This window comes from Dicentrarchus labrax, unplaced genomic scaffold (genome assembly GCF_905237075.1).
Source record: "Dicentrarchus labrax unplaced genomic scaffold, dlabrax2021, whole genome shotgun sequence".
NCBI classification, from domain to species: domain Eukaryota; kingdom Metazoa; phylum Chordata; class Actinopteri; family Moronidae; genus Dicentrarchus; species Dicentrarchus labrax.
Window position 1 is genome coordinate 28345719 of NW_026136720.1, and position 21480 is coordinate 28367198.

At 41.8% G+C, this 21480-nt stretch overlaps 2 protein-coding genes across 5 annotated transcripts in view; one reads left to right on the forward strand and one right to left on the reverse strand.

Annotated features, from left to right (window-relative positions):
* znf276 (zinc finger protein 276) lies at positions 1–10350 on the forward strand. 3 transcript variants are annotated; one of them, XM_051383202.1, is made up of 12 exons: positions 1–132; positions 1379–1745; positions 2506–2824; positions 3626–3672; positions 3781–4197; positions 5107–5188; positions 5442–5525; positions 5620–5739; positions 5855–5930; positions 6675–6792; positions 7439–7538; positions 8179–10350. In XM_051383202.1, exons 2-12 carry the CDS (start codon positions 1514–1516, stop codon positions 8447–8449), a joined length of 1866 nt encoding a protein of 621 aa, XP_051239162.1. In that variant the 5' UTR covers positions 1–132; positions 1379–1513; the 3' UTR covers positions 8450–10350. The 3 variants fall into 3 exon arrangements, with proteins under 3 accessions (XP_051239162.1, XP_051239164.1, XP_051239163.1); XM_051383204.1 differs by having other exon boundaries at positions 2509–2824; XM_051383203.1 differs by having other exon boundaries at positions 3–132; positions 1456–1745.
* LOC127353676 (Fanconi anemia group A protein) overlaps positions 10173–21480 on the reverse strand; it is a 27996-nt gene continuing 16688 nt past the window's right edge. The window contains exons 20-42 of one of the 2 annotated variants that reach the window (XM_051383133.1): positions 21343–21413; positions 20599–20697; positions 19729–19862; positions 19539–19609; positions 19164–19263; positions 18272–18459; positions 18074–18170; positions 17048–17251; positions 16471–16544; positions 16215–16343; positions 15937–16015; positions 15478–15662; positions 15297–15402; positions 15119–15178; positions 14928–15035; positions 14070–14185; positions 13734–13890; positions 12973–13035; positions 12108–12201; positions 11238–11313; positions 10955–11105; positions 10757–10855; positions 10173–10643 (exon numbers count right to left, since the gene is read on the reverse strand). In XM_051383133.1, the coding sequence (XP_051239093.1) occupies positions 10545–10643; positions 10757–10855; positions 10955–11105; positions 11238–11313; positions 12108–12201; positions 12973–13035; positions 13734–13890; positions 14070–14185; positions 14928–15035; positions 15119–15178; positions 15297–15402; positions 15478–15662; positions 15937–16015; positions 16215–16343; positions 16471–16544; positions 17048–17251; positions 18074–18170; positions 18272–18459; positions 19164–19263; positions 19539–19609; positions 19729–19862; positions 20599–20697; positions 21343–21413 (2560 nt within the window). In that variant the 3' untranslated portion in view covers positions 10173–10544. Of the gene's footprint in view, positions 10644–10756; positions 10856–10954; positions 11106–11237; positions 11314–12107; positions 12202–12948; positions 13036–13733; positions 13891–14069; positions 14186–14927; positions 15036–15118; positions 15179–15296; positions 15403–15477; positions 15663–15936; positions 16016–16214; positions 16344–16470; positions 16545–17047; positions 17252–18073; positions 18171–18271; positions 18460–19163; positions 19264–19538; positions 19610–19728; positions 19863–20598; positions 20698–21342; positions 21414–21480 lie in introns of both variants that reach the window. The other variant, XM_051383132.1, reaches the window with a different exon arrangement.

The following is a 21480-nucleotide window of genomic DNA, read 5'->3' on the forward strand; positions in this document are numbered from 1 at the left end:
TTCCACTTGCACTTCCGGGTTCTAATGTTTACAACTGGGAGCAGCGTTGAGAACACCGAGCTGTTTTCCAAACCCATCTTTTATGTTAAAAACAACATGTGCTCGGAGCGCTAGGATCGATACAGTGTGACGGTAGGTGACGCCACGGGGCCTGCTGTCGCCATGACGATAACGGTAGCCTTCTGACACACGAGCTAACAAACGGAGCAGGCTCACTCGGGCTAACCCGCTAACGCTAGCTAGTGGGAATCATCTGAACAGGAATGTGTCGACACGTAAGAGTGACTGTGTGTTAGTGGTACTGGGAATGAAAGGAAAAGCAGGGTGACTGTACATACAGGCAACGACGGTAATGTGAAAATAATGTGTTCAGTTTATTTACTAAGTTAGCCTTTGATTGCTAACAGTTACATATCTCTGCTCGGGGTTTGAATTGAACTGCAACTACTAACGTTCATTGTTTGTGTTATTGTCTTCATAACGTTGTGTAACAGAGATTAAACTGAACTGCTTTATCACTGTGCACATATATTCAACAAAGGAAAGGGAATAAGGTTAGACCAAATAGTGTTTTATGTAAATAAATACAACTGGTAATTTCATGTTTAAAGCTGCAGTAGGTCATTTTCATAAATTAATAATAATAATTTTTCATTTTGTCAAATCTACTGAAACTTTGGTTCCCGTTATATCACTGCAGTAACTCATTAGACAGATAATCTGGTATCTCCAGGAGTCCACCGGGCCTGGTGACCCATATACTGCAGCGGCACTGGTTCGAATCCGACCTGCAGCCCTTTGCTGCGCCCTCTCTCTCTACCCAGCATTCCTGTCTGTCTTCAGCTGTCTCTCGAAATAAAGGCATAAAGGCCAAAAAAGATAATAACTTAAAAAAACAACCATTCAGAGCCAAGAAAGATAGTTGATAGATAAGTCTTATTGTCAGTCAAATACATTTGCTTTGAGACTCTGGGAATGAGATTCAACAATCAACCGTCTTCAGGCCTCCAGCCCAAAGCATCTTTCTATCTTTCTCAGCTCTGATTGGTTGTTTTCGTTCAGGCCGGTGGATTCTTAAAAAATGTCATTAGGATCTCTAGGAGGAGCCAGAGGAACCTGATTGTTTTGGCAGATTTTTTTCCTCATTCTGTCAGGATATAGTGGAAATTTCATTAATAATGACAAAAAGTTATTTCTACCTACTAAAGATTTAACTAAATAGCAACATGGAGAGCACGCAAGTGGGTTTACTCTACAATTTTAAGATAATAAATTGTTTCAATCATTTTTTACTATATAAATATATAATATAGAGACTAAGATAAACTCATTATAACCTATTTGAAATGAGACTGAGAGTTCACTTATCTATTTTCAGATGACCTGTATAAATCAATGAGGGAAGGTAAGGTCCTCTGTATTTACCACCACCCCCCTGGTTGTAAATCTCTACAGTGGCACAGGCAGCAGAGCTCCATCATCGGGATCAGCTGCTGGGAGTGTAGAATAAACTATGAAGAAGAAAAACAGACGTCCAAGGTCCAGCAGGACACAGGCAACAGTGAGTGTCAGTGAGGAGAAGAGGCCGCCTGGAAACAGAGGGAGACCTCGGAAGACTGTCCCTGTGACTGCAGACAGTTTCTACCATGACAGCACTGCAAACAGCAAGACTGCTAACTTAGACTTCAGCGTGCCAGCAGTTGACGACATACAGATACACCCAGAGACCAAGTCCAAATCTTCAGGTGGGTGGCTCCAGTACCAGCTCTATTGTGTTGTCTCCTGTCTTGTAAAGATAAGAAGTCACACCAGACCCCATTTCAAAAATTGGCTTTCACACAAAATAGTTAAAGTCTTTCAACGTCTGTTCCCTTGTAATGTCTACAATATTCTGTAATAACAATGTTATTTTTAACAAAGTTCTGCTTGTTGGATCTAGAGCTGCAAATATTAGTTGATTAGTTGTCTGCTATTAATCACCAACTGTTTTGATCAGTACATTTTTTTTTAATGAAAACATTTCCAAATAGTCCAAATGATTTCAGCTTCTCAATGTGAATATTTTTTGTTGTTGTCTATGACAGTAAACTGAATATCTTCAGGTGGTGGACAAAACATTTGAGGATGTGGCCTTAGGAACCTGTGATCAACATTTTTTACTATTTTCTGACATTTTATGGCCCAAACAACTAATTGATTAATCAATAAAATGACTGACAGATTAATTGATAATGAAAATAATCGTTAGTTACAGCCCTAGTTTAATCAGATGTTTGCTAATTTGAAGACTGTCTTAACCGTGAATTAAAAGTGTCCAATTTGCATATTTTTGAATGGAGTTTGGTATGATGTTCATTTTGTTACGATAACATACTAGATACTAGAATACTAGAAGGTTCCCTACTTAACTCATTTTCCTTTGGAGACTCATCAGAAATAGCCTCCACTTGCAGTTTGGGTCTACACTGGCAGTTTGAAAAAACACTGATCTGTTAAATCTCCCAGCAGGTAGACTGTCCACTGCTGTCTGTCGGCTCTGCCACGGGAAGTTCTCTCCACGCAGCCTGCGACACGCCTTCGACAAGTGGCCTCAGGGTTCCATTGATATTGTTGACGACGAGTCAGACACTGCGGTCCAGTCACCCCTTTTATTCCACACAGACTTCCAGCGACTGGTCGGGGTCCAGTTGGACCGTGACCCGCGGTTATCTGAGTTCATCTGCAAGAAATGCCATGCCAAGTTCTACAAGTGTCACAGCATCCTGATCAGGTTTCTGCAGAGAGTTAACCTCCCACCAGTTGGGAAAGAGAACCTGAAAAGCCGGTGAGTTCAAGTGTGACTTTAAAAATATATATTTATTGCAGGGCTTTCACTTGACCCTTCCTAAGTCCCCTTTTTGCTGTGCTCCAATGACAGATGAGCAAGCCTCTGTCAAAACTTCAGTTAACTTCCCCCTCTCCTATACCTAGATATGCTATGTGTTAGGCTAATCTATGTTGAAAAGACATCCACATTTTGAAGATGGTTAAAAGACAAAAGCGACATATAAGTTATCTAACGTTAGCAAAACGCTACCTAACTAGCTAGCTAATCTACATAATTGACAGTGTATATATATATAGTGGACAGAGCTTCCGGGTCTGTGAAGTATAGCCAATGCGGAAGTGTCTTAAACCTGCATTCTGTATAATGGCCAGCAGAGGGCAGCTCCAGTGGCTGCAATACAAACTGATTCCATGGAGTCTTATGGAGAAATTACTCGACTTTTGACTTGATTTATTAGCTCAGTAAACAGTTTCCTAATGAGTTTATGGTCTCAATTGCTAGTTTCATGATGTTCATTCAGTAAATGATGGTCCCATTTAGAGTAAAATAGACGATAAAGCAGGGTATGCTTTAGGGCGGGGCTACCTTGTGATTGATGATCTACATCTACAGCAATCGTTAGCTGGCTAGCTAATTAACTTAAGTAATTGATCTAACTAAATCTAAATACAGAAAAAATGTTGACGAGGTTTCCAAAAGGCATGCTAAGCTCCATGCCTTTTGGAAACCTCGTCAAGTTTTTAGAAGTCAATGGTCAATTGTTCTGGAAATATAAGCAACTGTTTGTTTCTTTTTCAGGAAGAATGCAATCTTTCCAGAGTCCTCAGTAAACCATGGCTCAATAAGTAAAGAAACACTTCCTCTTCTTTACTTTTCCTTCTGTTTACAGAAATTACCTAGAACAGTTAATTGATTGCATTACTCCGTTGAAACATACTGCTGTTTTCTTCCAGCTCCGCCATCCTTTACCTCAGACCCTAAGTGCCTCCATAGCCTGGTGTCCTGGGCTCACCACCACGGAGAGGCCTGCCGGTCCTGCCCCGACCTGAAGGAGGTTCTGGAGGACCAGTGCTGGGGATCTGTCAAAGCTGTTTGGGGTTGCGTTGATGGTCACAGCTACATCATGGACACTCAGTGCACAGCCACTACCAACCCGGAGTACATGGTGAACTTTAGCAGTGCAGCATTAGGGGGTGGCAATGGTGATGGAATGATGTCAGAGGAGGAGGAACAGTACCAGGAGGAAGATGAAGAAGAGCAACCCAGCAGTAATGGAAGGACCCCAGCAAGAAGTATAAGCACTCTGATTCAACACAGTCCACCTGCAGTCACAGCTCAGACTCTGGATCACTGGGGCAGGAACGATGAAGGTGAGATCCCCAGGAGACACAATTAATTCTGCCTTTTCTCCCTTTTGAGGATCTATGAGGGTTGTTTTTATGTCTCTGAAGGGACACACCAAACACTGGCTACAGATAGGGGTGTTCACATTTTTTGTGTGACCACCATAGGTTGTTCTTCATACTTGGAAGGGGAGGTTGAAGTTATGCAGTTGCAATCTGCAACTACAGTAATTCTACAAACTGGATCTTTAATATATTGGGCGGCCTGCCCAAGAGAGGCTTCACATCTAAAAATGGCAGAAAATGAAAGCACCACACTGAAGAGAATAGAATCAACTTTACTCAGAGCCAAGTACAAGAACCTGACCTGTCTGGGGTCCTAAGCAAAATTGTGCTAAGGGGCCCTCCATCCTCGGCCATGTAAACCATTTGACCTTGCCACACAGTCACACCAGTGCTCCCACTACAGTCCTCCCTCCTTTAAAACACTTTGCTCCTTCTGTAGGTCTAAGAATTAGTAGACCTGACTTTACTATTGTTACATATACAATCTTGCACAGTGCAATTTATAGTGAAATTAGTCCTTTGACTTTAACCCATCCTAAGTACTAGGAACAGTGGCCAGCCACTGTGCAGCGCCTGGGTACGAACTCCAGATCTAAGCCAGTGTCTTGGTCAAGGACACTGACTGGAGAAATTCCTACCATTCTAAAGACCATTTGTTTAACGATTTATGCATACCAGCCCTGCTTCATTCATGGAAAGTCAGTTGCAGGATATCAAAGGTTCATGCATACAAACTGTAGCACAGATATAACAATACCCTGTTCCTCTACTGCAGATGCTGACACAGATGTTAAGAACTATGCATCCTCCTTACCGTTTGGCGTATCTGAGTCCTTGACTCACACGCGGTTGTGGTTTCCCCTCCGTTAGATTTTACAGGTCAGGAGGAGGCGCTGTCTCCTGTTCCGGCCCAGCTGGAGGACAGGGCTGCTGACAGTGATCTGTCTGACAGGTCAGTCACGGCTGTTTGTCTTTCCCCTTGTCTTACAACCAACAATTTTGTGTGTGTGTGTGGGGGGGGGGGCCTCAATCCCCCTAGCTTTTGTGGGTGCTTTTCAGCCTCTAAAGTGATGAGATTGAGATAGATAAAAGGCCATAACATCTACAGGAACTGTAACTCTGTGTGTGTGTGTGTGTGTGTGTGTGTGTGTGTGTGTGTGTGTGTGTGTGTGTGTGTGTGTGTGTGTGTGTGCGCGCGTGTGCAGGGTTATCTCCGAGGATGACTTTGAGGAGGGGAGGAAAGGAGGGTTATTGGACGACGAGCTGTTTGAGCCGTATTCTGACAAGAGGTGAGACGAGATCAGCAACAGTTGTTGTACCTTCTAAAACTGAGTGACTGCTGACAGAAATCAGCTACTGTGTTTAATTCTCTCCCCCTCCCAGAGGTCGCAGGGTGACCGTCCCCAGCAAGAGAAGACGAAGCCCGAAGCCGACGGAGGAGCCCAAAATCAAAAAGAAACCTGGACCCAAACCCGGCTGGAAGAACAAGTTCAAACCTAAAGGGTACAACTCCGGTCCTACATTTCCTTCAATACACAACTTCATTCAGCATTAGCAGATGGGTTTAGTTCATCGTTTACAGTACATGTGCATTAACACATTACTGTTTTATTTTCAGAGAGGAGCTGCCCAACATCTACAAGTGTCCGTATCAGGGCTGTACCGCCGTCTATAGAGCTCCCGATGGTCTGAAGGTCAGAATTCACGGAACAACAATGTTTCACTGTTATTTAAGTGGTAAACTGTTGGAAATGATTCAGTACTATAGTAGTATAGCAGAGTGTATAAAGAGTTCGGTCTGGACCTGCTCTATTTGAAAAGTTTCCTGAGATAACTTCTGTTATGAATTGGCGCTATACAAATAAAATTGAATTGAATTGAGTGCTGCAGGAATGAGTCCCAAAACCCGAAAATTAGTTAGCATTTAAGTACTTCCGGTTCCCTCTCCTTGAAGTCAATGGATGTTTAGTTAGATGCCTGAAATGAGGTCTGTGGGTTTGATGTTTTGTTCTGCAAGATAAAATAAGTCATTAATGTAAATTTTGTAGCTTTTATGTATCTTAAAAAAAGGTGTTTGCTAACTTCCAGGTTGGACTACAAAAACAATCCCTGCAGCGCTCTATTGGGTGTCCATCCTACAGCAAGCTAATTTACCTTCAGATTCTACAGTAAAAGAATATCTCCTATGGTGCATAGAAAATGAAGTATATCAGTTTTACCAGAATGAGAGTGGGTTCAGACAGACTTTTCTCATGTCTCTTTCTGAAACCTACTGTGGTTATGTGAGACTCATGAAAAAGTGGTCTGATTGCTTTATCGTACATTGCTCCCATTTGGAATTATACACAACTGAGTGAGTCAGTAACAATGAACAGTCAGACAGTTTCAGCATGCTCTGCCTTTGACTGTATGTATTTTCTCATCGGGTGGGTTTTTAGAAGCACATCAAGGAGCATCATGAGGAGGTGAGAGAGCGCCCCTGCCCTCACCCTGGCTGCAACAAGGTTTTCATGATCGACCGCTACCTGCAGCGACACGTCAAGCTCATCCACACAGGTGAGGCCCACAAAGATTTTATAGACGGTGTTTTACATGTGCTGTTCTTACCATCTGAGGCCTGGATCACAAAACGTTCAGGTGAGTGTGGCTCTCTTTGGGTTGCTGCAATGGCTCTTGGGGAATTGAAAACTATATAAAAATATATATAAGTCTCACTACATCCCTTAAGTTTGTTGCGTGACCAGAAAGTATCAACAAAGTTGGAGTCTATAGCTAATGTTGATTTCTTTTAATCGCTCATTTTTAAAGAATTTGTCTAATTTGTAGATACCTAAAGAAATCAGTGTCTGGGAGACCAAACTCCTGTTTAATCTGGGTAAATAATGGAATGTTGTTTGAGTCTATTAGGTGGTGTTTAATTGGGCGCCCCAGAAATATAGTTTTAGGTTCGTGCTAATTCAAAGAGTTGTAGAGTTTTGAGCCGTTTGAGGACTGACTTTCTAACTATTTGTGATGTCACAAATCATGCTGGTAGGCCCCGCCCCTTACAATCAGCTTTTCAACGAGCACAGAGAAACTTTCCACTTTGAGCAGATGAATGTGAAAACATCCTTCTAGAGTCAAACTCTGCACAGACAGTTTTCTGTACAGTGAAGATTTGTGACTGGAGGGGACTTTAAGGTTGTCATCTGTGTGTTTCCAGAGGAGAGGAACTACATTTGTGACCAGTGTGGCCAAACCTTCAAACAGAGGAAACACCTGTCAGTTCACCAGATGAGACATTCAGGGGCCAAGCCACTACAGTAAGTACTGATGATGTCATTTGCCACGTTGAAACTTCAGGGTTCCCACTCTTTTTAACAAAAGGTTTTCCAGGACATTTTCCAGGATCTTTACTTGACAATACAGGACAGCACTTGCTTACAAACAGTCAAATAAGTTGTGGTTTCAGGCAAATTGACTAAAATAATTTTGCTTCAGCCCATATGTAACAGTTCAAATCAAACAGAATTCATTTTATTTTACACAAAAATGTAAATTGTAATGTATTTTAATCATTAACAGCTGTATGCATGGACTATAAGAAAAAGATCACTGCAGGTCAGTTCCACTTTGCATCTGGTAAACCTGTTTTGAATTGTCACACAGTATATCATCGGATTCAAACTAAAAATGCACCTGGGAGACAAACATTTCCAGGACAACATAGATTATTTCCAGAATATTTGGTAATTTTAATCGATTTCCAGGTGTTTCCATGACTGGAAAACTAGTCTCTAAATTTCCAGGTTTTCCAGGATGTGAGAAACCCGTTCTGTTCCTCATGAACATGACATAATTTTGGTGCATAATTTAGAATCCAGAAGTTTGTTTTCCAGTTTAAAAATCAGAAGCAAAACAGGAGACATGCGCAATAAATGCTATCCGTTTTTTCCCCTTTAGATGTGAGGTGTGTGGCTTCCAGTGTCGGCAGCGAGCGTCACTAAAATACCACATGACCAAGCACAAGGCAGAGGCCGACTTGGACTTTGCGTGCCTGATGTGCGGCAAACGTTTCGAGAAGGCCCACAACCTGAACGTCCACATGTCCATGGTCCACCCGCTGACTCAGACCGAGGTTCAGAGAGGCAGCAGTCAGCAGCAGCCGCTGTACTCCGACCTGCACACCATCACTCTGACCGGGGAGGTGGTTCACCAAGACCAGGACAGATGACGGCAGGGAGTCCAGATCCAGGTCTGCTGCAGGGGCACATAAACTGTGGGACAGGGACCAGTTCCGACCACCTGTACTGTAGTTTCGCTTTCAGGTCAAAGACTTTGCATTCAAAATAGATGCTTAGCTCAGCTTGTGTGTCATATCAAACTGTCGTCTTCAACATAAAAGAACATTTTAGTGGATACTGACCAACCTGTTGATAATTACTGTCTTATAGACAGCTCTTTAGAGTTTTCAAGAACCACTTCTTATTTCAAAATGAATCCATTTTATTGTCAGGACATCTTCTGACCAAGTATACCACAAGTTTAGGGTTTAGCTTGTTTTGGGGGTAGGCAGCGGTCTTTCCTTCACGTGTAACAATGACAAACACTGCAGTGCAACCTGACCTCTGCTCTTCTACAGTTTGTATCATTACTTTGTTTTAAGGTTGTAATCTAAAGTTTTTTTAGTTTGGTTTGAGTTGGCGATACCTGTGGTTACCGTGGTAATAACAGGAGCTTCTGCTGTATCTGCGGCTGCTCCTGACTTTCCTTACTCAGACATTTTTTAAATTGATCTGCAGTCCACAATAGTTTTGTTTTGTAGATGCATTTTGACAAACGATCACGGTTCGGCCCTCACGGTCTAACCTCAGTGACAAATGCATTGCTTTAAAGTTCCAGTGTGTAATATTTGGAAGGATCTATTGGCAGAAATGGAATATAACATTCATAGGTATGCTTTCATACTATGTACAATCACCTGAACATAGGAATTTCATGTGTTGTGGTTTCCTTAGACTCAGCTGTTTTTATCTACAGACTCCCAAGTTGCCTTCTATTGAGCCCCCTTCTACAGTGTAAACTGTAAACACTGGCTCTGTATAGGGGCATATCTGTTTTTGGCACATTTTGCAGCCACTGTAATTTTTCATTTGCGCTTGGAAGAGGAGGGTGAAGCGAGGGAGTTGCAAAAACAATGTAGCAAGATAGTAAGCAGAGGTAAAATTGAATGGTTCATAAACCCTGCAATTGTGGCTCCAAACAGGAACTATTAGGAAGAGAAGTGCAGATCAGGAGTACCCCTTTTCTACCAAATCAGCTCTGGTTCTTGAACCAGGTTCAAGATTCAATAACAGCCAACAATAAATGTTATTAGGAATAAACCTGCCTTCTGAGTGAACTGTAGCTGGGTACGTGTAGAGCCTAATATTTAGTTGTTTGAAGAACACTGCTTTATGCAGTAGGAACCTTTCTTACAGTTTGACAGTAAACAGTGTGAGTGATGTCAGAGAGATCAAATTACAAACAGAAACACTGGATTACACACTGCATCGTTTCCTGTCTATCCCACATTCATAGCTGTGCAAATAAAATCCAGCACAGGAATGGTGGACTCCGCCACAATAAGGAACAATATTTAAAGAGATAATCATAGAATGTAATGTAAATATATTGTCTATTGCTAAAACAATGGCAACCATAAATAGTATCAAAATCTGGTTTAATTTCATGAAAATCTTAAGGATTATAACAACCTCTCCTGGTGCCTCTGTTAAGAGGGATTTGACACTGCCTGTAGAGTATATGCATCTATACAGACAGTTTTATTAGATAGCTGAAGTAACCTACATAAATGCAGTTGTAAGTCATATAATTCAATATCCTTGTTACATACAATATATGTAAAGCACTGTGTAACCTCACAGTGCAAATGGTTGTGCAGAATGATTTCTAAGAACATTCACTTCAGTTTTATTAGGTCACTGTTTTTTATTAAGTTATTACAATGTTAAGTATTCTTTTTAAGAATGTGTCTCTATGTTGTAAACATTGAAAAGGGCTTCAGGTGTATAATAAAGTCCTGTGTGGATTATGTACAAAAAGACATGTAAATAAAATGTAGACTTTTTTTAACCCAGAGTGTCAGTTTTTTTTTAAACTTGTCAAATCTGAACAGTGAGAGAATTCTGATGAATATCAGAAATAACAGGAACTTGTTAGAAGCTGGATTACATCAGAACAAATAAAGTACCAGCTGTACAAAGTGGGTCTCACACTTCACTTTATCTGAGTTTCTGTGCCTGAACGTCAGCTCAGTCTGCAGCTGTTTACAGGAAGTCCATCTCTGGGCTGAGGCTGTGAGGGTCGAGGTGCACAGAGAGAGCCGCTGCCACCTCTGGGTCCAGGTCTGCACACTGGGACTCCAGCTGGACCAGGAAACCCACCAACCGAGAGAGCAGACAGGTGAGGAAGATGATAGAGATGAGTGAATGTTGCCAGTAGAAGCTCTTACCCATGTGTACTACATGTGTTTGGTTACCTGTCTGATCTGGCTGGAGGACAGAGCAGCTGGAGACGTCTGTGAGATCGCTCTCAGAAGAAACTGCTTGGCGTGGCTCAGAACCTGGGAAGGCTCCATCTGACAATACAATTCATAGATATAATGTCAGAGCAATGTCACAGGTTTGAGTGACATTGTCGTCACCCGGATATAAACCGTCGTCTGAGGCTCAGTCACCTGATTGTCAGAGTGTCCAGTGGTTGGTGTGGGTGTGTGTCCTTCCAGGAAGAGCTGCAGGAGACTGATGTAGCAGAGGACAGCAGTATGGAGGAACCCTGGACAACACACAGCTCTCTGCAGCAGCTCAGCACTCAGCTGGAGCAGCAGGCTACACACACACACACACACACACACACACACACACACACACATTGATGGCCCTTTGATGGCCTAACTGCAAGTAGTATCTACAGTGACTCTAAAATGCGATGCTCTTAAAAACACTAATTGAAAAACTAACCTGTAAAAGGCCCAAGGCATCAGTCGGGTAAACTCATTTGATGTCACCATGGTAATCGCCTGGTAAACACCTTGCTCTAGAGTTGGGGGGGGGATACAGCACACTAATTTAACAATGCATAAGTATACCCGCGAGGTCAAATCCTTTAAAGGTTATATATGAGAGACATTAATGTAGCAGCAAACAACTATTCTCTCTGTGAAGATACAGTGGAGTCATGGTGTCACGCTCCCTCTGTCTGTGTTGCTATCGCAGCCTCTCTGTGGTTTGTTTGAGTCTGTAGGGATCCTTTCCATAATGTTGTTAGAATAACAATCTGAGCCCGTCAGTGACAAAAACAACTTTTAGTAGACGGTACTTTAACAGGCACATTTGTCCCCAAGGATTAAGTTAGCTTACGCTGCAGCCATTGCGTTGGTGAATTAAGGATTTATTTCAATTAAACCAGCGTTTGTTGGAAAGACTAACAAAGTCAGTTTTGGTTAAGTTTTATTTTTTCTGATCTCATTGTTTTGGTCTGAGATGTTGGTGCTCTAGTGCGACATTCAGTGGCCAGTGAATTCTAGAAATAATTCTATTAAATTGTATATATATATATATATATATATATATAACATTTATTGTCAATGCTAACATTATTTTCCTCTGCTGAATAATGACTAAATGCTATGCTAAACTGACAACAAAACTGATATACTACCAGCTGAGTGTTGAGCATGGGCAACAGGGCTGTGTATTGGCAAAAAAGTTAACTTTTTTATGCAACCAGAACAGTGGGATCTGTATTTGTATCTATCACAGTCGCTGTAACATCCACACCCCTAATGTGGAGTGAACTGAGAATGTGATTTTAGAAGATCAACTCTGTACCGTTTGATTTGAAGATGAGCAGCCAGTCAGCAGAGTCCACCAACACAGCCAGGAGGTCTGTGCATAAAGTCCAGGCTTTCTCGTGGCTCTTCTCCTACAGAAACAATCGCAGGCACAACAGTGTGTGTTTAACTGGCATTGCCAAATAAATTAGGAAAACAAATCACATACCAGAATTTTAATATGGTCTTTATTGTTGCTCTTTAATCTTAGCCCAGCTCTGAATTACTGTTCATTGCTTTCATTTTCAGAGACATATTTCCACATCATATGGTGCACTTGCCAAAAGCAGGTTTCGCGTCATATTGTTTCTGTGCTTGGTTCAAGGCTTAAGCTTTGCAATATGAGTTGAAGTTTGGTGTTAAACATTTGCATTATCTATTTCATATAAAATAATAGTTCATCACTTTGAGAAAAATGCTTATTTGCTTCTTGCTGAGAGTTAGATGAGGAAATTGCTACCACTCTCATTTTACTGAATATGAAGCTTTTTAGCTTAGCATAAAGACTGGAAACAGAGGGAAACAGCTAACCTGGCTGCGTCCAAAGGTCCTCTAAACCTCTAAAGCTCCCAGATGAACACATTATAGCTAAGCTAACTGTCTCCTGGCTATAGCTTTATATTTAATGGAAAGGTGAGAGCAACTTCTCATCCAAAATGTCAAACTATTCCTTTAACAATTAACAACGGTGTCAAGTGTGCAATAAAGAGGTACTACATAAATAAAACTAGTATGTGAGTGTGCATGTTGCTCATTAGCGTTCATCAACCTGAGCTAGGCCTCAAAGACATAGCAGTGATCCCAGCTGCTTTTAAGTTTAGCCCTGAACCTGAACACACCCCTGTCAGTGTGCAGTCAGTTACCGGAGGATACAGCAGTGCTGACAGGTAGTCGTTGACACACAGGAAGAGCAGAAAAACAAGCACCTGGAAGAAGAAATGAGCAGCAGTAGGTCAGTATAACACACCAAAAGCAACCTCTGGCTGTTTACAGAGCAAGTGCAGGTTCAAACTAAATTACACACATCTGAATTGGCATTTTTACAGAGCAGGAGCACTAATGAGGCCTTGAGGCTGACAGTCCCATTTACAAAGGCTCAGTAATATTAATTAGCATGCAGGTGATGATCAGGGATGATGTAATAAAGGACAAACCCACTATTCTTTACAGAGTACAGTTTACCCACTGGCTGACATTGGGAGTTTAACATTGTTCATCTTGGTGGTATTTAGGGGTGTAAGAAAACATTGCTACACTTGACTATCGAGATTTTTTTCGATTCACCAGATTCTTGGAAACATACTGGTTGGTTTTGAGAAGGGATGTCACAAGAAGTGATACTTTGGTACCAAGTCGATGCTGTTAATTTACCATCATCCATTGTGTCCAGTTCCATATTTGTCATGGCCTAATGACTACAAAGCACAATATTTTAACTGTGACAGAAACAGAGGGCAGCGCAACTCCAAACTCAAATGTTTTTAATAAGGAGATAAGGCGGAGGAGGGTACATGGGATTTATTGTTTTTTACCTAGGTATTGAGAATCGTGGAATTTCACTGGTATCAGTATCGACTACTACATTTGTGGTAAAAGAACTTCCTTATTTCAGTTCTTAACTCACCTGTTGGTACTGTATGCCCCTCTCTGGTCGCAGCATATTCAGGGCGGTACAGAAGCCCTGGTTGTTGCACCCACAGTCTCGCCAGGCACGATGCAGGCTAGCAGCCAGGAGCAGAGCTGCAGCTGCAGGCGCTGGTGACGACAGGCCCTTCTCTACACTGAGACAGAATCAGAAACCACTCTAACATGAGCCAAGGGGACACAAAAACACAGGAAAGGCAAAACTGACAAGGCAGAGCCGAGGACACATGGAAGCCAAAGGAGATTCTTTTCCCCTCACACTAACAGTGGACGATGTGGATCAGAGATTCAGAGACGATGGTTTATGAGGTTGTACCTGCAGGCCCACTTCTGACAGTCAGTGAGGAGCTGCAGCTGCTCTGGTAGAGGTTCTCCATCACATAGACGATGCCACAGTGACAACAGCACTGGAGACAGACGCTCCCACCAGTGCTATACACACACACACACACACACACACACACACACACACACACACACACACACACACAATAATGTAAATCACACCTGAGCACACACAACAAAAACATTTATGAGTTTCCGAAGAAGTTTGATACCCATTACAATCCAGTCCTCCAGTGGCTCTATTTGTACATGTATTTAAAGTATTATCCCCTCTTCTTTTCTTATCATCTTTTTTTAACTTATTTCAGTGCACATTATTTGCACTAAACCCTTTTACTAACCTCATTGTAACTAATAAAAGAATGTGAATGTGACTTTGAGCATCAATTACTGACAGAAATAAGAAAAAGACACCATTACAGGTTTCTGCAGGTTAGGTTTAAGACCTTTGAAGACCATTATGAATGGACAAGACTTTTTGTTAAAGGAGCAGCATGTAGGGTTTAGTGGCATCTAGCAATGAGGTTGAATAATGTAGTTCAATGAGTAATGTTATAGCTTTAGTTTTAATAACTTTACCATTGGTTTTTATATTATTTTTTACCCCTGGTGTTTATGTTATTTTTGTATTCTACTGACTTTTATTTAATTATTTTTTAACATTTTATTGTTCTATTGCATACATTTTTAGTCTTTTATTCTTGTCTGTATTGTTTCAGTTTTGCTATGTAAGGGCACTCTGGGCTGCCTGTTTGTATGAAAGGTGCCATATAATTAAAGCTGAGTTGAGTTACTGAAGTTCATTAGCTGTAAGGAGAACAAACTGTACCACTGTAGAGACCAGGAGCAGAGGACAGTGTCGACTGATCTGAGTCCAGGCTTTGTTGACTTCCTCTGCTGAGCGTCCCCCGCAGCGTACACTGGCACATAACACGCCCTGGAGCAAGAACAGCAGACTTGTGGACATACGGTAAGAAACGTATCTTAGCTTTGACTTCTCTTTAATAAAGTGGTTCTCACTCTCAGGAGGTGCGCGGTCAGATGGCAGGACAGCAAGCCGGCTGGAGAACACGCCTTCCTCTGTCGCATGAACAGGAGAGGAGAGGCACTATTGAGTTTACTAAAAAAGTACATGTCTCACGCACAATCACTGCACTTTTCCAAACAGCTGATCTGACTGCATTCAAATCTGAATCACCTGATGCTGGTTGACATGCTCTATCAGCTTGTTGCACTCCAGACTCGTCCTCCCTCCTTCAGTCTTTACTTGAATGAATAACGTTGCTGGGAGAGCCAGCAGCACCCTGTGACACACACACCGTTTTCAGTGGCTGTAAATGAAATGAGAGATGATCTGCGTAACATATTTGTGTACGCACCTGTTCCATGTGTTCAGAGTGTGCTGCAGGCTGAGCTCGCCGCTGATGCTCAGTGAAGCCGAGCTCGTTGCGGAGGAGGAAGAGAAGCATCTCTCAGACACCAAATCAAACAGGAAGTCACACAAATCAGCTCTGCTTCTATGGCTGCCGGAGAGGTCGGTCAATTCCATCTCATAGACGAGCTCCTACATGCACGCACACACACACACGCACACACACACACACACACACACACGCACGCACACACACGCACGCACGCACCACACACACACACACACACACACACACACACACACACACACACACACACACACACACACAGATTCTGATTAAACATCACCTTCCTGAAGAGAGGATTTTGCTTTTTCACTATGAATGTTAAGACCACGACATCCCACTATAATAAGCAGTTTTCACTGGTGTCACACACTCACACACTCACATATGGAGTATACACACCTGGACTATGGACAGGATGTCTGGCAGACAGGTCCCTGTTCCTGACACTCTGTGATCCAGCATTTCAAGGGTCTGGACACTGGACAGAAAAAACACAAAAGAGTTTTGACTAAAGGTGAAAATAACAATGTACATTTACTTTAAACAAAGGACGGGACAGGCTCTACTTGTTGCCTTTGTATTAAATCTCTTACAGTCCTTTAGGGTGCTACAGTATGACAGAGTCCAGTATGGTCCAGCATGCAATTTATACAAGACCTTTTGTGAGCAGGTACTACCTTAAGTGCTGGTCCATGATGGCATTAAGCAGATGAGAGCAGAGGTTCTTCATGTCACCTCCACAGCCTCCCTGCTCCACCGGACGAGACAGGTACAGCTCCAAGCAGGCCCACTGCTGGTACTCCTGACTACACACACACACACACACACAGTTAACAGCTGCACCAACTTTATTTCTAGTGTGTCTAATGGCACCTGTTAGAGTGTGTGTGTGTGTGTGTGTGTGTGTGTGTGTGTGTGTGTTTCCTGCCTTACCGTTCTGGGTCTGACAGGGCGTCCTCACTTCTCTGTACTCTGAGCTCATTAGCCAGCCATTCTGAGAACAACAACTTGACAAACATAACAAAGGTTGATTTTTTATTGTCAATAAGACCAATCTGTTATTCAATCTCATTTAACACACAAATTAAAGTAACACAGCTACCGACCTCTGCATAATATTCTACACTTCTACCCGCACTTGTTCCTAAACCGTCATATCATTTACTGGTAGGCCTAGTATTGGCTGTTCTGACCCCAGCCGAAGTATTGGTTCCAATTAAGATCTGTGCATGTATCTAACAACAACAATATTTGATCATTAACAGGCTCTAGATATGAACATTTATAGCATATACAATGGGCTTCTCAGCGAATTCTGCTTATAGCTCCAAAAAAGAAAATAGACTGGACACTGGTGATACCGTGCAGCATCCTGAAAACAGTGTTTCAAACAAAATAAGCACCCAGGCTTACGTTCCAGGCAAGAAGTTAAAATACTATTCAAAATTTCCAGGACAACATAAATTATTTTCAAGATTTTTGGTGAACCCTGCCAGTGAACCTGTGTTACCTGATACTGTGGTGTGTGTTGTAGCTGACAGAAAGCAGGGTGCCTCCACAGGTGCCAAGCAGTCTTCCTCCAGGTGCTGCTGGTGTCTGTGGCACTGCTCCACAGGCTGGGCAGGTTCTCCTCCTGGTATTCACTGACTGGACCGCTAGCAGTGATGGGAGTTCTCCTGGCTTCAGGCAACAGTCTTGGGATGATGTACAGAAGCTGAATGTACACAGAGTCAGATGTAGAGGTTAAGTACTAAAATATTATTATAATAAAATAAGAAACTTGCAAACATGTGTGTTCATGTTATAAAGGCAGGAGGTGTTTGTCCCTCTCCTCCCTCACAATGCATCATTTTGATTTCAGCGGTTAGTGCTTAACTGGAGTTCTAGCTGTGCATCTAACTTAGCAGTGTGCTGCTCCAGACCGCCAGGAGGAGGAGGTCAGCGTGTACAGCCCGAATATTTTCACATCTACATCGATGAATTAAGGATTTATTTTGACCAAAGCTGGTGATTGCTGGAACAATGGAAAGACTAACAAAGACGGTTTGGTGAAATTTGAATTCAGAAGGTTGTATTTTTCTGTTTGATAAGGAAAATATGCGGAAAAACATTTCCTTTCTTGACATTTTGTGGGTTTATTTTGTTTATTTATTAGTTCAAAAAGGCTAAAAGAGCATGTGTAACCTAGCAAACTCACTGCTCTCACACATCTCCCAGCTGAAACTATGGGGGGAGAGGGCTGAGCTGTACTCTGACTATCGCCTCTTGAGGTACAAAGTGGTATTACGAGACAGGACGGGCCGGGGCAAACTGGTTAGTATGCTAATTACAGTAGATCTGCAACACAAGATATACACGTTATTTCTTCACATTCTTTTGATAATTTTATTTTCATCTTTATGTTTATCTTATATTCCACCTTTAACAATAACACATTGCCATTTTCTACTGTTGCTCTATCAAGGCTTTAATTTCTTTACAAGTAAAGGCTGTGAATATTTCCTTTTCATGACATGCAAATCACAGAGAAAGATACCTTCTTATAGAGGCTGTTGGGGATGTAGTCCTGCTGTTGTTGCTGAGGCAGTGAATCCCCTCTGCAGATCCCATAGCACACAGCCGCCACACACAACCTGGACAGCGAAGAGAGGAATGAGGTGGCAGCTAGGTCCAGCAGCCAGTATCACCGATATTTACTACAGGAAGGCTGTAAAGCTACAGTTTGTAACCTCACCTGACGCAGAAGAGCATGTTGGTGTGAGTGCTGCAGACCAGCGCCAAGCTGAGAGCTTCTCCGACCGGTACCGGCTTAGGCAGGATGGGTGGGACCAGCTGAACTAAAGGACCGTGGGACATGGTGGCGTGGAGGTGGACCGCAAACGCTGCCAGGCCGAGTAAGTGAGCGGCGCTCAGTGATGACCCCTTTTTGACAGGAGAGGTTTGTAAAGAGTTAATGTACAGATTTGAGTGACATGAAGGAATAAAGAGGTTAATTTTTATCTGGTATAAAAATTTTAAAACAAAATATTTGGCAATTAATTTAAGAAAAAAAAAGTAAAAATTCTCTGATTTCAGCTTCTCAAATGTGAATATTTTCTGCTTTCTTCAGTCTTCTGAATATCTTTGGGTTGTGGACAAAACAAGACCAAACAACTAATCGATTAATTGAGATATTATGGATATAGATAATATGACTGATAATAAAAATAATCGTTAGTTGGAGGCCTAAACACAATCCAGGTAAGAAGTGAAACAGAGAGAGTTAGCAGACACAAGGGGAAAGACTGAGAGAGAAGTGTATATCGGGGATTTGTGGCTCATAAAGAAGAGCGGGTCGTCCCCTAATCGGAAGTTTGTTGGTTCGATCCCCGGCTCCTCCCGCCACGTGTCTAAGCATCCTTGAGCAGGATACTGAACAAAATGCTGTGCATCGGTGTGTGAATGTGTATGAATGCATTAGTTTCTGTTCGATGGACTTTGCCATCACTGAGTGAATGTGTGTGAAAGGGTGAATGTGGCACATAGTGTAAAAGCGCTTTGAGGGGTTGGAAGACTAGAAAGCCGCTATACAAGTACAGCTCCATTTACCATTTACCATTTAAATGAATATGGACTTTTTTATGTACCTGGTTATGAAATAGGTCCCAGAGTCTGTGTATGAGGCTGGAGAGGAGCTGTGTGTTACCGAGCAGCACACTGACAAACCTGGAGGCCCACAGGCTTTGTCTGGAGAGACAAAAAAAACACACAAAACACAAAGTGAATCGGTTTATTTCCACACCTGTGCACTGAAAACTTCACTATATCAGCTGCCATATTGCTGTGGCAAATTTCTACCCTCTAAAATCAGTATCGGTCTCAAAGATGTGTGTATGGCCACTGAAGGCCACTGAATGCCACTCCATTTGTTCCATTTTTTCAACTTTTCAGTCCCTAAATCCCGATTGATAATCCAAAAGATTTATTATTTGCAAGACTTTGAAAAGAGTTGTTCTACTCACTTATTAGGAGGGTTAGCTCGGGAAGCGTCTAACGTGCACTGGCAGAAGTTTCTCAGGATCATGTTGACAACCTGGGGATACGAAGGAGAGATTCTTTAAAGACTACATAGAATAGATCTTTATCACAGCAGCCATTTGGACATGAAATAGTAGAGTAATCACATTAAATCTGAATTATAGTGGTGCATACTTTGATGTGGAGCTCAGGGGACAGAGGAGTGTTTATGTGGAGTTCGATGACTGTCTGTCCAATCGGCTCATCGGGACAGCCAGGAAAGATGACACTCAGAGTGTGTGAGATTCTGGACAGCTGGGCTGACATCTCTGAGGATACATGAACAACATCACAGGTATGTAAATAAGGGATTTAAAGAGACTGTGTCACAGTGTTAGGAAGTCTTTCAGAGATTAGGGATGATTCACAGATTCTTTGTATGCTGCATTTTAAGGCTCCAAACAAAGTTGTTGACCAGCTGAAAACAGATTTGGAGAACTCACATTTAAACAGTTGAACACACACAATGTACCAGCAGCTGTTTCGGAAACTTCCAGAGAATGTACTAAAAGAAAACACACGTCACTGATAACTAGATGAAGGAAACACATCTTTGACGACCAGCTTGATATGAATATATGATATCTTTAATAATTTAAGGACTACTAGCTGAGGAAGTAAACACTTAACATTTAGATTTGGATACACATATTGCTGAAATTTCAATATCACATATCCCCAAAACAACCAAACTAAACAAAAAAAAAAAAAAGACAAACTCTTGCTTAAACACAGAACCAAAGAACACCTGTAGCATTTCTCTTCCAACTCTTCTTTTCGCTCTTTATAAACTCATCATTGCCAGTGTCTGTTCACTGAATTTGACAGTCACAAAGACCAGAGGTTGCGTAACATCAAATCATACAGTCTTTTCCTGATGACTGCAGAATACTGCCTGCAGAAGCATGAGTGTGTGCTGTTAGAGGTGTGTGTGTGTGTGTGTGTGTGTGTGTGTGTGTGTGTGTGTGTGTGTGTGTGAGATCTCCTTTCTCTATATCTGCCTACCTCCTTCATTTCCTTCAACAAGCAGCTCTGTGAACTCCTGCAGCTGAATCTTCAGGACATCCAGAGGGTCATCATTGGTGTCCAAACACACTGCACCAGCTGAAAACACATTCCATCTATCTTTGTCAGCGTTAGGAGATTTTTATATTTAAGATGAAACATTCACTAATTTGCATCATAATATTGTCATCTCTACATTATGTAACCTTCTGTGTCGCAAAAAAAAGCATCACAGGGGGGTCGCAAGGCTTTCTTGATTTTAAGGGGCACAAGAAAACTTAAAACATATACACAGTAGGTTTATATCTCAGCAGTCTGTTCAGTCCTGTGAAGAAAACTACATTAAATTGTTACTTTTAGATTATTATCTAAGATCTGAACTTTGAGCTGAGAGTCAAGAAAACACTGAATTTGTCACAAAAGAAGCCTATTGAGTATGTAAGATTGTTAAATATTTAAAAAATACGTAACACTCATCTCTAGTGCAACATTCAACGAAAATAATCTGATCAAAATTCATTCAAATACAATCCAATGTTTTACACAGTTTGGAGTTATTCACTTTAGTTTATCACTTGTTCTCTACTGTTGTTGTTATGCATTAAATATAATATGAAATATCCATAAAATATGTCACAGAGTCAGTTTACTCAATGATAGAAAAAGGGGTCCCTTAAAGAAAAAGGTTGGGTATCCCTGATCTAAGTGATCCTGAGAATTATTAGTGTTAGGAAGAATACCCACAATCCTGCTGCCTCTGTTTCTGGCAGGCCTCCACATAAGATGAATACTGTGCAGCAGGGATCTTATCCGCTCTGAATACAGACAAACAGCAGTCATAACAGCGAAAATACACAAAATGATCACAGAACCATTATTATT

Bases quoted from the DNA above. Each gene is read 5' to 3' on its own strand.
- znf276 (XM_051383202.1), top strand. From the start codon at position 1,514: ATGAAGAAGAAAAACAGACGTCCAAGGTCCAGCAGGACACAGGCAACA. The intron at 1,746-2,505 runs GTGGGTGGCTCC...TAAATCTCCCAG, and splicing joins GACCAAGTCCAAATCTTCAG to CAGGTAGACTGTCCACTGCT. The intron at 5,189-5,441 runs GTCAGTCACGGC...GCGCGTGTGCAG, and splicing joins GACAGTGATCTGTCTGACAG to GGTTATCTCCGAGGATGACT.